The 15115-nt window shown below is 33.3% G+C and overlaps 1 protein-coding gene across 2 annotated transcripts in view; it reads right to left on the bottom strand.

Annotated features, from left to right (window-relative positions):
* COG5 (component of oligomeric golgi complex 5) overlaps nt 1-15115 on the bottom strand; it is a 290537-nt gene that overhangs the window by 70066 nt on the left and 205356 nt on the right. For both annotated transcript variants that reach the window (XM_011372500.2, XM_011372499.2), the window contains exon 12: nt 8711-8915. In XM_011372500.2, the coding sequence (XP_011370802.1) occupies nt 8711-8915 (205 nt within the window). The remainder of the gene's footprint in view (nt 1-8710; nt 8916-15115) is intronic.

Below are 15115 nucleotides of genomic sequence, written 5' to 3'. Positions count from 1 at the left end.
CCACTAGAACTCATAAATTCAGTAAAGTAGCAGGATACAAAATTAATAATCAGAAACTGGTTGCATTTTATACACCAATAATCTATCAGAAATATATTAAAACAATCTCATTTACAACTGCATCAAAAAAAAAAAAACACCTAGGAATAAATTTAATCAAGGAAGTAAAAGACTGGTACTCAGAAAATTATAAGACAGTGAAGAAAGAAATTGAAGAAGATATTAATAAGTGGAATCATATACCATTTGGATAGAAAAATTAACATTGCTAAAATGTCCATACCAACCAAAGCAATCTATAGATTCAGTACAACCCCTATCAAAATACTAATGGCACTTTTCACAGAACTAGAACAAATAATCCTGAAATTTATGTGGAATCACAAAAGATCCCAAACAGCCACAGCAATCTTGAGAAAGAAGAACAAAGTTGGAGATATCACATTACCTCATATCAAACTATACTACAAGGCTATAGTAATCAAAACAGCATGGTACTGGCATAAAAACAGATATATAGATCAATGGAATAAAACAGAGAGCTCAAAAATAAATCTATGCCAATAGGTCAATTAATCTATGAAAAAGGATGCAAAAATATACAATGGGATAAAGACAGTTTCTTTGATAAATGGTGTTGGGAAAACTGAACAGATACATGCAAAAAGAAGAAAATGGATCACCTTTTTACAACATATATAAAAATTAACTCTAAATGGATTAAGACTTAAATGTAAGAACTGAAACCATAAAATGCCTAGAAAACAAAGGCAGTAAACTCTCTCACATTGCTCTTAGTAATATATATTTTTTCTGATATATCTCTTTGGACAAGGGAAACAAAAGAAAAAAATAAACAGATGGGACTACTTCAAACTAAAAAGTTTTTGCACAGCAAAGGAACCCATCAACAAAACAAAAAGACAACCTACTGAATGGGAGAAGATATTCGCCAATGATACATCTGATAAGGGCTTACTATCCAAAATATATAAAGAAACTTATACCACTCAACACCAAAAAAACAAACAATCCAATTATAAAATGGGCAAAGGACCTGAATTTCTCCATAGAGTACATACAGATGGCCAATAGAGATAAGAAAAGATGCTTGATGTCACTAATAATCAGAGAAATACTTGTAAATTAAAACCGCAATGAGGTATTACCTCACACCTGTCAGAATGCCTATCATCAATAAATCAACAAACAAGTGTTGGTGAGGATGTGGAAAAAAGGGAATCCTCCTGCACCATTGGTGGGATTCCAAATTGATGTAGCCAGTATGAAAAACAGTTTGGAGGTTCCTCAAAAAATTAAAACTAGAACTATCTGATGACCAGCAATTACAGTTCTGGGTATTTATCCAAAGAAATTCAAAACACTAATTTGAAAAGATATATGCACCCCTATGTTTATTGCAGCATTATCTACAATAGCCAAGATATGGAAGCAACCTAAGTGCCCATCAGTAGACGACTGCATAAAGAAGTGGTACATATATACAATGGAATATTACTCAACCATTAAAAAACCTGAAATCTTACCATTTGTGACAACATGGATAAACCTAGAAGGCATTATCCTAAGTGAAATAAGTCAGAGAATGACAAATACCTTATAATCTTACTTATATGTGTAATTTAAAGAAAATGAACAAACAAACAAAACAGAAACACAGAGAACAAACTGATGGTTGCCAGATGGGAAGGAGATTGAGGGTAACTGGGTAAAAAAAGATGAGGAGATTTAAGAAATATAAATTGGTAGTTAAAAAACAGTCACAGGGATGTTAAGTCAATCGGGAACATATTCAATAATATTGTAATACTATGTATAGTGCCACGTGGGTACTAGACTAACAGGGGATCACTTTGTAAATTATGTAACTATCTAACCACGATGCTGTATACCTGAAGATATATAAAATAATATTAAATGTCAACTGTAATTAAAATTTTTTAAAAAGAAACACATGGCTCGTCTCTGAGAAGTGGGGCTCAAGTGTAACTTTTTGTTCCCTGTAATTTTTAATATTTTACATTTTTTCTAAAATTAGCATTTAATTGTTCTTGTAACATAAAACCAAACAAAATAAATTTCATTTATTTAAAAAAGAAAAGAAAGAAAAAACAAAACAATAGCTCTTCATTCACCCACCTTGGAACAAGTTTTTATTTCTCTTAGGAATATAGCAAAGAGAAGAACTGCTGAGTCATACGGTAACTCTGTGTTTAACTGAGGAACTTCCAAACATTTTTTCCAAAGCTCTGTTCCATTGCAGATTTCCACCAGCAATGTATGAAGGTTTTAATTTCTCTACATCCTTGCCAATGCTTGTTATTATTTATCTCTTTGATTACAGGAATCTTAGTGCGTGTGAAGTGATAACTCATTGCAGTTTTGATTGATTTGCATTTCCCTGAGGTTAAGCTTATTTTCATGTGCTTATGGACCATCTGCCTTTGGAGATATGTCTATTCAGATCGTTTCCCAATTTTTTAATGGGGGAATATGTCTTTTATTGTTGAATTGGAAGAGGTTTTATAATATATTCTACATACAAGTCAATTACTAGATATATGAGTTGCAAATATTTCCACCCATTCTTGATGGTGTCCTTTGAAACACAAAAATTTTTAATTTTGAGATATTCCACCATAATATTTGTCTTTTGTTGTTCATGCATTTAATGTCATAACTAAGAATTCTTTGTCAAATTCAAAGTCAAGAAGATTCACCTCTATATTTTTTTCTGATAGTTTTACATGTTTAGACTTACATTTAGTTTTTTGAACCATTTTATTAATTTTTGTACATGGTGTGAGGTAAGGGTTCAACTTCAAATGTTTGTATGTTAACTATCTAGTTTTCTTAGCACTATTTGTTGAAAAGACTATTCTTTCCTCCATTGAATGATCTGGACAAGCTTTCTGAAAATCAGCTGACCATGGATATATGGATTTCTTTTCTGGACTCTCAATTTATTCCATTGATCAACATGTTTATGTTTGTGCCAGTACTGCATCATCTTGATTACCATTGCTTTGTAGTAAGTTCAAAATCAGGAAGTGTGACTCCCATTTTATTCTTCTTTTTCTGGATTAATTTGGTTATTCTGGGTACCTTGCAATTTCATATGCATTTAAAAATCAGCTTGTTAATTCTTTACTGGTGTTGTTCTTTCTTTGGGTGAATTCAAATTACCAGGTGGGGTAACTTGCTTTCAGCCTGAAAACGTCCTTTTAACATTTCTTGTTAAGTTAGGTCTGCTAGAAACAAATTCTCTCCATCTTTTCTTTTTTTTTAAATCTAGGAAGGTCTTTATTTCTCCTCATTATGGAGGACAGCTTTACTGGATATAGAATTGTTGGTTCACAGTTTCTTCCTTTTAGCACTTTTGAGCCAACTACTTTCTGGGACTCCTTTATTTCTGCTGAGAAGTGAGGTGTAAATCTTCTTGGGGCTCACTTCTAAGTGACGAGCATTTCTCTCATGTTGCTTTCAAGATTTTTTCCTTGTCTTTGACTTTCATTGTTTTTACTATGAGGTGTCAACTTGCGGACTTTCTGAGTTAATCCTAGTTGGAGTTTGTTGAGCTTCCTGGATGTGTAGGTTGTTGTTTTTAATATATCTGAAAAGTTTTCAGCTATTATTTCTTTGATTATTTTTTATTTTCCTTTTTCTTGTGGTACTTGCATTACATATATGTTGGTGTGTTTAATGGTGTACCACATTTCTCTGAGGCTGTTTGTTTTCCTTAATTCTTTCTCTGTTCTTTGGCTTACCTAATCTCTATTGATCTGGCTTCCAGTTGGTTAATTCTTTTTTCAGACAGTTCAAATCTATGGCTGAGCCCCTCTAGTGATTTTTTAAATTTCAGTTATTGTATTATTCAACTCTAGCTTTTCCACTTGATTCTTTATAATTTCTATTTTTTTATTGATATTCTATATTTGATGTAACATTGTTGTCCGATATTCCTTTACTTCTTTAATCATGCTTTCTTTTAGTTCTCTGAACACGTTTATAGTAACTACTTTGAAACCTTGTTCTGTTAAATCCAACATTTGGTAACTCTCAAAGGAAATGTATGTTGCTTGCTTCCCTGCCCCACACACACTGTATGGGTCATACTTTCATGTTTTTTTATATGCCTCATAACTTTTGTTGGAAACTGAACATTTTAGATAACATATTATAGACACTCAGTATTGGTCATCCCCACCTCTGGGACTTGTTAATTGTTATTTGCTTGTTTAATTGTTGAGTGACTGGCTAGATTACTTTAGTGAAGTCTATTTCTCTCTCACAGTGTTAAACCTCTGAGAGGCACAGCTTTGGGTATACCCACCCTAACCCAGGGATGAAGGTGGAGCTGATGGAGTTGCCTTCTCTTTCTCTTCCTGACCACACCCCATTGCTAAATTCCACTAATTGCTCACAGATAGTAGTTCTGACCCCTGAGGACTCTTCCCAGTTGTCTTTTCCCTGGCTCTCTCCTAAGAGCTAGTTGCCCTATAGTCTAGTCTGTATTTTCATTAGATCTCTGAATATCCTCCCCATTGCTCTTCGCCACAACCTCCACTGTTTTTGAGATTATCCTCAGGTTTAAACTTCTCCAGGCTCTGTAAGTCAGGTACTTTGGAAAGATATTAGAAATTAATTGTTTTACTGCCTGCTTCTCTCCCAGGCAAAATCTTTGTGTCAGGGATCTGAAGCTGGGAGTGGAGAAAATAGCAAGTTTCTGACTGACAGATAGCTCAGTCTAGGAACTTGGTGGAGGAGGGCAGCAGCCTGAAGTCCTCTTAGCCCGCCTTTCCTGGTATGTCACCACTATTTCAAAAACTAGGAGGAAGTTTGATGAGACCCCAGTATTTTCAGGGAGCTACAACAAGGTAGAGATGCCACACCTTGAGCAGGGCTTGGGCACAATAAGAGAGCACCCCCTTCTCCTGAATTCATTTGCCTGAACTTAGCTTCAGCTATAGGTAGCTGTGGGCAGCATGAGAAATGCTTAAGTTCTGCCTCTCCCAAGAAAAACCCCTCCAGGTAGGAACTGGGGACAAAGGGAGCCTTTTGTTCTTGGCTGCTGCAGTCTGAAGTGGAATATATATGCCTTGCTGAGCTGGGAGGAGAGAGAGAGGAAACAGTTTTGTTTCAAATATCACAGGCTTTTTGGGAATTCTTTCTTATAGATTTTCATAGATTTTGAGATGATTTTTCATTTGCTGTTTGCTTTTAGGACCATTTGACCATTTCCAGAGGCTTTAAATTGTTATTCTGTAATAGTTTTCACCAGTTTCACTGGGAAGTGCGTCAGTGGGGTAGGGAGTGCTATTGCCCCAGAAGTCTATCTTCTTCCATTTTGTCTTTAACCAATTCTAATAATGCTTTTGTATCTACTATTACACATCTAGGGCTCCAAAAGCTTTGTTTTGCTGTTAAGAAATAAATTCTCAATCCTAATCTTCTTCAACTTTTCAGTAGCATGTAAAACAGTTAACTATTCTTCCACCAACTTAAATGAAATTCACTCTTTGGGGCCCAACACTACTTTGAGTTTCCCTCCTCTCTCATCATTTTTTTCTAGCTTAGTCTCCTTTGCAGACTGCCACTTCTCTGCCCAATCTATGATTTTGGGAGTGCCTGTCTTGGGCCAGGGTTCTCTTTTTTCATATATATCTTCCCTATGGAATCTCCCCCAATTCCATGATTTTAAAAAATCTATATGATGATGACTTCCAAATATGTATTTCTAGCCTTGATTTATACTCAACTACCTTTTCAACAATTCTATTTGCATCTTGAATTTGACAGTTCCAAAAGTAAAACCATAATTCAACAATATTGCATGAAAGAAACAATGTCTTCCAGACTTGTCTTCTTTGAAACATCCAATTATATTCCTGATTCTTCTCTTTCTCACAAATCTAATCTATTGGTTTACCCTCTAAACTGTATCTTGAATCAATCTGATCAATTCTTGCCATCTCACATGGTCATCCTAGTTCAAGCCATTACCATCTCTTGTCTGAATAAACAAAATAGCTTCCATTCTCCTTTACCTTCTCTGTGGCGATGCCCCCATCCTCAATTTAGTTGTCCACATAAAAGCCAGAGTGCTAATTTAAAAATACTTACCACTGCATATCATTCCTCTGTTTAAAAGCAATGGTTTCCACTCTACTTGATAAACTCCAAACTCCATACAATGGCCTATAAAGCCCTATATGATCTTACATTCTGTAGACAAAAAAGGGTCCACATACTAAACCTAACAAGCTCAGAGGAGGCCTGCATGGCAGTCCCTACAAACTCAGAGGCCAAAACCACATAGGATGTAACCACATAGGATGATCTAAACATAAAAACTCCTAACTAAAAGCAGGTCACGGCTGGTAGTCACATCCTAGGCCTGTAGCTTCCTAGACAAAGGTCAATCTTTACCTTAAGTGAGCCTGTCTATTATCTTTTTGCATCTAAAATAACATACTTTTGAAATATCAAAGTAATCTTCTTTTCTAGACCTCTCAGACTCACCCACCACACCAGAGCACAAGACCACAGTTATCTTGTTCCCTGAATACCATCTCTACGTGCTGTAACTATTAATAATTAACCCTCCTGCATCCCCCGATATAAATGAAGTATATGTCTCTCTGTTTTACCTTTTATCCAATCCCAGAGATTTCCCGGCTTTGCTTTCTCCTACTCCCATAATCTACCACCAATGGATGTCATGTAACCCTCCATATGTCTCCTCCTTTGATTCGAATGTATAAAATAAACTGTAAAACTTCCATTCTCCAGAGCATTTTCTCGGTCTGTTGAGATTTTGCTTTCCGGCAATTGTCAGTTTGGCTCAAATTCATAAAAATTCTCTACAGGTTTGGACGTTTTTTATATCAACATTTCCTGTCCTCTCTGACCCAATTTTATAACCCTCTCTTCGTCATTCAGTGTGTTACAGTTTTCTATTCCTCAAACCTCCCCATCTTAGTTTTCTCAAGGGTTCTAAATTTCCTGTTACCTCTGCATACAAAATTTTACTCCAAATCTTCCATGTTTGACTTCTTCCCATTATTTAGATCTCAAGTCAAATGTCACCTTCTCATAGATGTCTCCCTGATCACCCTAAATAAGGTGCTCTATCACATAATATTGTTTTATTTTCTCATAGTAATTACCATTATCAAAAATTCAGCATGAATTGCTGAATGATGAAAATTGCTAACTTGGCTTTTAGTGCCTTGATTCTATATTCCAATTCTCTTAGAGTCTTGTTCCATTCTTTACTTCCTTTCTTTCTTGCATCTCTGATGTCTTTCTCTCTCCACTGCTACTTCTATCTATAAACATTCTCAACTCTCCCTCATTTCTTTGTTACCCCCATTCTTTTGGGGGTTCTTAAACATGGGTCATACTTCCTCTTCCCCACCAACTGCTTTACTGAATTTAGTCTCCAAAGGGTGACAGTGATGTCCCATTAGTCAAAACACAGTGGTTTTTCTCTCCATTGAATTTAAAAAGCAGAAAATACAAAATAAAAATTCTACCTCCTTGAGATAAACCACTATTATCATTTACTGTGTATATTGCCAGACCTTTTTTAGTGTAAGCAAATGGATTTAAAAATAAACTAAGACAAAAATAGAATGATAGCATACATGCTACTTTATATAATTAAAAATATATATATTATTAGATCTTTTCAGATCAACATATGGGTTCCGTCCTCTTGTTTCCTCTTCCATTAGTCCTTATCTAATCACCTGTTTAGCATAAAAGAGTTATTGAAGACAACAATATGGTATCATTCTATCATTCTAGCCTACTCTTGTGCCACTTATTTTGCTAGTCAAAACTTCTTACTTCCTCTATTTTACCAGGCAGTGGGTACAATTCAATTACTTCAATTCTTACTGCAGTGGGTACAAATGAATTCTAAGTATTTAGAAAAAAAAAAATTAAAAGAGAAACAAATATTTAAAAGCACTCGTGAATCTATCGAACATTTTTCTTACAAGGTAGGTGATAATCTGCTGTTCTCTGAGTCAGCCTCATCACAATAAATAATTCTAGTGTTTAAAAGTGTAAAAGTCGATCAACTATTTGGTGCATAAATAAAAATTTGAAAATACTCTTTTTCAATTTAGGAAAAATTGGCTGCTTTAATCTTATTAAGATGCTATGCTGTTTTCCAATATGACTCCTAAATGCAGCTACATATACTGTACTTTATCAGTGATCTAAGAGATTTTCAGGTTTGAGTATACTCAGTTTTTCCTGCCAGACTGAGAACCTATCTCAGCATAAAATTTCTCCTATAGTTTCTGAATATACCAACTCCTTTCACATGACATTTATGCCAGTAGTCCAACAATAATGATGCTGTCTGATGTAATTACAGATATGTTTTAATGTCAATTAAAAATAATGACCATTTATGCTCATCTCCTAGTTTCTACTCATCCTACTTGGCACTATCCTTTAAAACAGCTTCTGGTTAGGAATCGGGCTGTTGAGCTAATAATAAAGTTTGACTTTTTCAATTAAAAATTTTATGTAATCTTTTAAGGTATAGAAATAATAATAATCATTAAAAAGATTTAGAAGGTTAGCATATTCCCAACTTCTAATTTATAATAAAAATAAAAGACAAAAATCCTTAACATGACAACAAACAGGTTTGATTAAACAAACATACTCATAATCTGGCTTTTTTGGTATGAATATGTCCTGTACATCATCTTCAACATGTTGTAGGTCAACATAGAGGTCTGCAGTTCCACTTCCATTAAATTTTCCTTGAATATTTTGGCTGTACTGTTGAAGACGCTTCCATAAGTCATTATAAAGACGCAATAATTTAGGGTATTCTCCTTCAAATGCCTGTTTCAAAAACATAGAAGCTGCCAAGCAAAACAATAAGATGCATTAGATAAATGATAAAATAAAATGTAACTAATAAAAACTTCTTTTATATATGGAGGTGATGCTACAAAAAGCCTAGGTTATAGGACAAACCGAAAATGTGTTCTAATGAGGCCTTTTGAAATAATGATAGTAATAGTAATTTTCCACTCATTTATTATAGGTGATACTTTTTTTTTTTTTTTTTTGGAAATTGGTTAGAAATTTATGTAGTTCATGAAACAATCCCAATTACTCTATCACCCCTCTGGCTCTACACACAGCCATTACATTAATGCTGACTGCATTCTCTATGCCGAGTTCCCCATCCCCATGACCATCTATCAACTACTAATTTGTACTTCTTTAACCGTTCAACCCCTTTCTCCCAGCCCCTCAATATCCTCCCTCTATGGCTGCCATGAGACTGTCCTCTATATTTGTGAGTCTGTTTTCGATTAGTTTGTTCTTTTTGTTCCTTAGATTCCACATATAAGTGAAATCATATAGTACAGAAAGAAGAACAAAGTTGGAGGTATCACACTACCTGATATCAAGCTATTCTACAAGGCTACAGTAATTAAAACAGCATGGTCCTGGTGTAAAAACAGATACACTGATCAGTAGACTAGAAAGCCCAGAAATAAATCCACGTCTATATGCTCATTTAATATATGACAAAGGAGCCAAGAATATATAATGGCGTAAAGACAGTTTCTTCAATAAATGGTGTTGGGAAATTAAACAGATACATGCAAAAAAATGAAAGTGGACTACCTTCTTATACCTTATACAAGAATAGACTCAAAATGGATTATAGACTTATACGGAAGACCCCAAACCATAAAACTTCTAGAATAAAACATAAACAGTAACTCTCTGATACTGCTACTAGTAATTTCTTTTTTGGATACATCTCCTCGTGCAAGGGAAACAAAAGAAAAAATAAATAGAACTACATCAAACTAAAAAGGTTTTGCACAGCAAAGGAAACCATTAACAAAACAAAAAGACAATCTACTGAATGAGAGAAGACATTCACTTATGATACACCTGATAAGGGGTTAATATCCAAAATATATAATTCATACAACTCAGTGACAACAAAAAAAAATCCAATTAAAAAGTAGGTGATACTTTTATAAATAGACACCTCTAACATCAATTATTTGGTTTCTTTGAGATATCATTTATGTAGGAAAGGCAGAAAAATGTTTAACTTTTTTTTTTCTCTTTATTTACCAGTTTTCAAAATGCAGAGTAAGTTCCATGTATCATCAAGGGTAACCAGTAAGTATTTCTTTATTTACATCATTAAGAACTCTTGGATTTAGGCATATCTGATGGGTTTCAATCTCTTGTAATTGTTACCCTTACTGATGCTAAATTTATTCCATCTTTGGTATATACCAAATCCTTTTAATACAACTCTAATAGTCTTTTGCCTTGGTTTCTGGTACATAGGATTACAGAATTGTCCTGCACATTTCCTGCCCCAGACCTGGAATTAGCCATTTCTTCAAGAAACTCTGGTTTCTTTTAATGAGAAATCATGTTTAAAAACCACAACATGGGTATTAGAGGGGTTCAGTACTATGGAAATAGTTACTATTTCTAGGCCTTTCCAGTGGACAGAGATATGAAACATACATAAATCAAATTACTTATTTTTAAAGAAAAAATTCCTACACAGTTGATCGCACCCATTTTATACCTTCCTTCTCCTATGCTGAAAATCCTGATTCACTATGATAACCAACATAATTATTCATTTACTTTTTAGCACACCACATATACAGCAACCTGAGAATAATAATAATAATAATCCCATCAATAACATGATTATTAAAAACAGTTCATAGATTTTTAGGGAAGATCTTGTCTTTGAAGAATATCCCAGTAGGGCCACAAAAACTTTTTTTTTTTTTTTTAACAACAAAAAAAGTAAAGAAGTCAAATGAAGATATTCCTTTGGTGTGGTTATGCCACCAATGACACATACTTGCATTAAGATTTTCCATTTTACTTGTGATTTTTAGTAATTTCTTTCATTTTGTAACTACATAAAATATTTATATATTTTCCAAGTTAAATCTACACAACAAAGTATATTCAAAGAAGACTAGCTTTTATCCCTGGTCTCTCCAATGTATTCATCATACACACCCTCCCCATAATATTGGTAACCATTTTTCTTGATTTTATGGTTTATCCTTCCATTTCTAAAAATATATATGCAAAAATTTATACTTTTATATACCACTCCCTATCTCAGGTAAACAACAGCACACTGTATGCATACTTCATCTTTCTTTTTTAAAATTAATATATCTTTGAGATTGCTCCATAGCAGTACATAAAGCTATTCTTCAGTCCATTTTTTAAAATGTTCTTGTTCCTTGTTATAGCTGCATGGCATTTTATTCTATGGATATACCATAGTTTAATCCCCTTGTCATGAACATTTGGACTGTTTTTAGTTTTTTCTATTCCAAGTAATGATGCAGTGAATAGACATGTGGATATGTCTTTTCATATTATTGCTAGTGCATCTATGGAATAAATTTTTAGGAGTAGAATTGCTCAGTAAAAAAGCAAACGCCTATATGATTTTGTTAGATACTCGCAAACTTCCCTCCATAAGGTTTGTATGCTAATTAACAACGTGTGAGTGTCTGTTTCCTCACAGGCTTGCCGACAGAGTGTTATAAAACTTTTTTATTTTTTTGCTGAATTGATGGATGAAAAATGAGGTCTCTGTATAGTTTTATTTTTCCTTTCTCAATTTATAGGTGACATCTTTTTTCTTTAGGGTTGTTGGCCATTCCCTTCTCATTTTAGAAGCTTTTTATACATTAGGGATACTAATTCCTTTTCTCTGGTATAAGTTATTAATGGTCAATAAACACAGAAAAATAAATATCATTGATCACAGAAAAACTAAAACCACAATGTGGTTCAACTAAATGTCCACCAAAATGGCTAAAACAAACAAACAAACAAACAAACAAAACACAGAAAACACCAAGTGTTGACAAAGATATAGAAAACCTGGAACATTCATATACTGTGAATGGGAATTTGGTATAACAACATTAGAAAACACTTCAGCAGTATCTACTAAAGCTGAACATATGCATACTTTATCACCTACTGTATTCGTTCTCTACAGTTGCTGTAACAAATTATCACAAACTTGGTGGCTTAAAACAACATAAATGGATTATCTTTTAGTTCTTAAGGTTTTCTAACAAATTTGGTCTCAATAAGCCAAAATCAGGGTGCCAGGAAAGCTGCGTTCCTTCTGAAGGTTCTAGGGGAGTTTTTCCTTGACTCTTCCATCTGCCTACATTTCTTGGCCTGTGGTCTCTTTCCAGCAATTGTATCTCTGTTTCCATGGTCACATCTCCTCCTTTTTTAAGTTTAAAAACTTAAAAGTTTTTTTTATAAAAGAGGACTGGCATGTTTTCTTTCTTGATCCCTCCTTCCTTCCTTCCGTCTAGTCAACAAGTTTTTAGTGAAGGAAAGATTTTCCTTCCTTCCTTCTAGTCAACAAGTATTTAGTGAAGCCTTACTGTGTGTCCCATACTCTTTTAGCCATTGAGGATCTTGCCATGATCTAAGTAGTATTCCATGTCTTACAAGGATTATATTCTAGCAGGAGGTGAGGAGTAGCAGGGGGATGGGTCCAAATATGACAAATAAAGTGAAATATTAGAAAGTGACAAGAGCTATGAAGAAAATAAAGCAAAGTAAGAGGGATGAGATATTATGGGAAAACCATCAGATTACAAAGAATTATGTTTTCATTTGAAAAAGTTCAAAATGATAACGTTTATTTTGCTTGCTTCTATTGAGACTTAAAAAATACGTAACATAACTCGACAGGCTGATGAACAAATATTATTATCTGGAAACTACAATAGATAAATAACAGACATAAAGTTTAGAAATCATCTTGGAAATAACTGACACCCATAGATAATTAAAGCAGCAGATTTCCTATTGAAGCTACTTTAAATCTTCATGATGACAAATTCAGGCCCCTTATCTTTTGAATAAAGTAACTTTATTGCTTGTAAAATCCTTGGATTATATGTTATTATACCTAGTAGAACTACATTTTACCAAGTATGAATGTTTATCATCAGAAAGAACATGTTCCTAACTAGAAAAATTTCCCTTTAGATATTTTCTGCCAAAATATTACTTACTTAGACAATCTGTTACATTGTGCAGAATCTTCAACTCTGCAGATGGTTGCATTTCCTTAATATTGCCTGTCTATAATTTTAAGTACTACAGTACACATCATGGACTGTATGTGCTATATAAAAGAAAGGTGCTTTCCAAAAAACTTACTTGGAGTTCTCCCAAAGGTAGTTATTAAAGTAATAACACTATTAGAAGTAACAGACTACTCTGAATGTAAAATATTAATATGGGATTTTTTTGCCTAAAAATATTATATTTCCTGTCAGTAGCTTCTTTGACTACACAGCCAGATAGGTCCAATAAGGTAAGAACTGTAACATATCCACTGGATTTGGCAATTAATAGGTAGGTCACTGCTCACTTTAATGAGATAGCCAGAGTACACTTAGTTGAAAAATAAACTATATGAAAATGAAGACAAAAAAAACAAAAACAAAAAAAAACCCAACTACAAACTACTCTTTTGAGAAAGTTTGGATAAAAATTGAAGGGGAGATTAAACAGTAACTAAAGAGAAACTATCGGAAGCATTTGAGATGCTGCTTCCCTGTAATCATTGGCAGTTTGGCTCAAATAAACTGTCATAAAAATTGTAAAAAAGAAAGAGAGGAACTCTCTAGTTTTGTTTTAGTTTTTATTAGATTAGAACAACTTGACTAGGTTTATATCTCAGGGGAAAAAATGTTAAAAAAAAGAAATGCGAATTAAATTTACTATTTAAATAAGTAAAATTCTGACTATAACAACTCCAAAACTTTTAAAAAACATTTTTAAAGCAATAAATTATATTTTTAATCAATGCTTGAAAATGATAAACTGAAACAGCCATAAATGAGCTTTTACATTTACTTTCTTTTATTCTAAAAACTAAAGTTGCAATAAATTTTGTAATTATACTGACATATTTTATAGGTGCAATTACATCTTTGTATTTTCTTAGTAATTATATTCCTTAAAACATAATTGGCTTACAACGTAAAAGTTAAATATTAAAGAAAACTTCATGGGAGGAGGGAGGTAGATGGGGTAAAAGGGGTCAAATATGTGGTGACAGAAAGAAATCTATGGAAAAGGAACACACATAGAAAGAAAGAGAGGGAAGGAGGGAGGGAGGGTGGGTGGAAGGAAGGAAGGAAGGAAACTTTATGACGATAATTGTTCTCATGAAAACCCAATACTTTCAGACATAAAGAAAGAAACTGTTAAATGGCTATATTTATATGTTACTATATCTGAATATTTTTAAAACTACCCCCTAAAATAATTCATGATTTAAGTTTTAAACAAACATCTCAGATTCTGCAAATGCTCATTTAGTTAGAAAACAACAATTATTGAATCAAAGATATAGACATATAGATGTTATTTCACTATTGTTTGGAAAAAATAATGTGACTGTGGCTTGCAGCTAAAATACTCCCTATAGAGAAATTTGTAGCATGCTTAAATTAGAAAAAAAAAAAAGGTTCAAATCGATAGTCTAAACTTAACCTTAATAAACAAGAAATTAAGCAAATCAAACCCAAAGCAAAAAGAAAATAAATAATATACATGAGTGGAAATTAATGAAATTGAAAACAGAAAATAGAGAAAAGTCAACAAAACCAAATGTTGGTTTCTGAGAAGATGAATAAAATTAATAAACTTCTAATCATAATCATTAGGAATAAGGAAAAAACTAATAATATCAGGAATGAGATATGGAATATCATATCAGATTCTCCATACATTCAAAGGGTAATAAGGAAGTATTAAAAGCAACTTTATGCCAATCAATCAGAAAACTTCAAGGAACTGGAAAAATTCTTTGAAAGACATAAACTACCAAAGCTCACGAAATAAATGAGATAATCCTGCATCTATAAAAGAAGTTGAATTTGTAGTTAAAACCTCCCCTCAAAGAAAATTCCAGGTCTGTATGACTTCCTTAGTGAATTCTACCAAATATTTAAAGAAGAAATGATACCAATTCTACACAAACTGC

Source organism: Pteropus vampyrus, unplaced genomic scaffold (genome assembly GCF_000151845.1).
Source record: "Pteropus vampyrus isolate Shadow unplaced genomic scaffold, Pvam_2.0 Scaffold208, whole genome shotgun sequence".
NCBI lineage: Eukaryota > Metazoa > Chordata > Mammalia > Chiroptera > Pteropodidae > Pteropus > Pteropus vampyrus.
The sequence above is the reverse complement of the archived record's forward strand: the minus strand, read 5'-3'. Positions and strand labels throughout refer to the sequence as shown.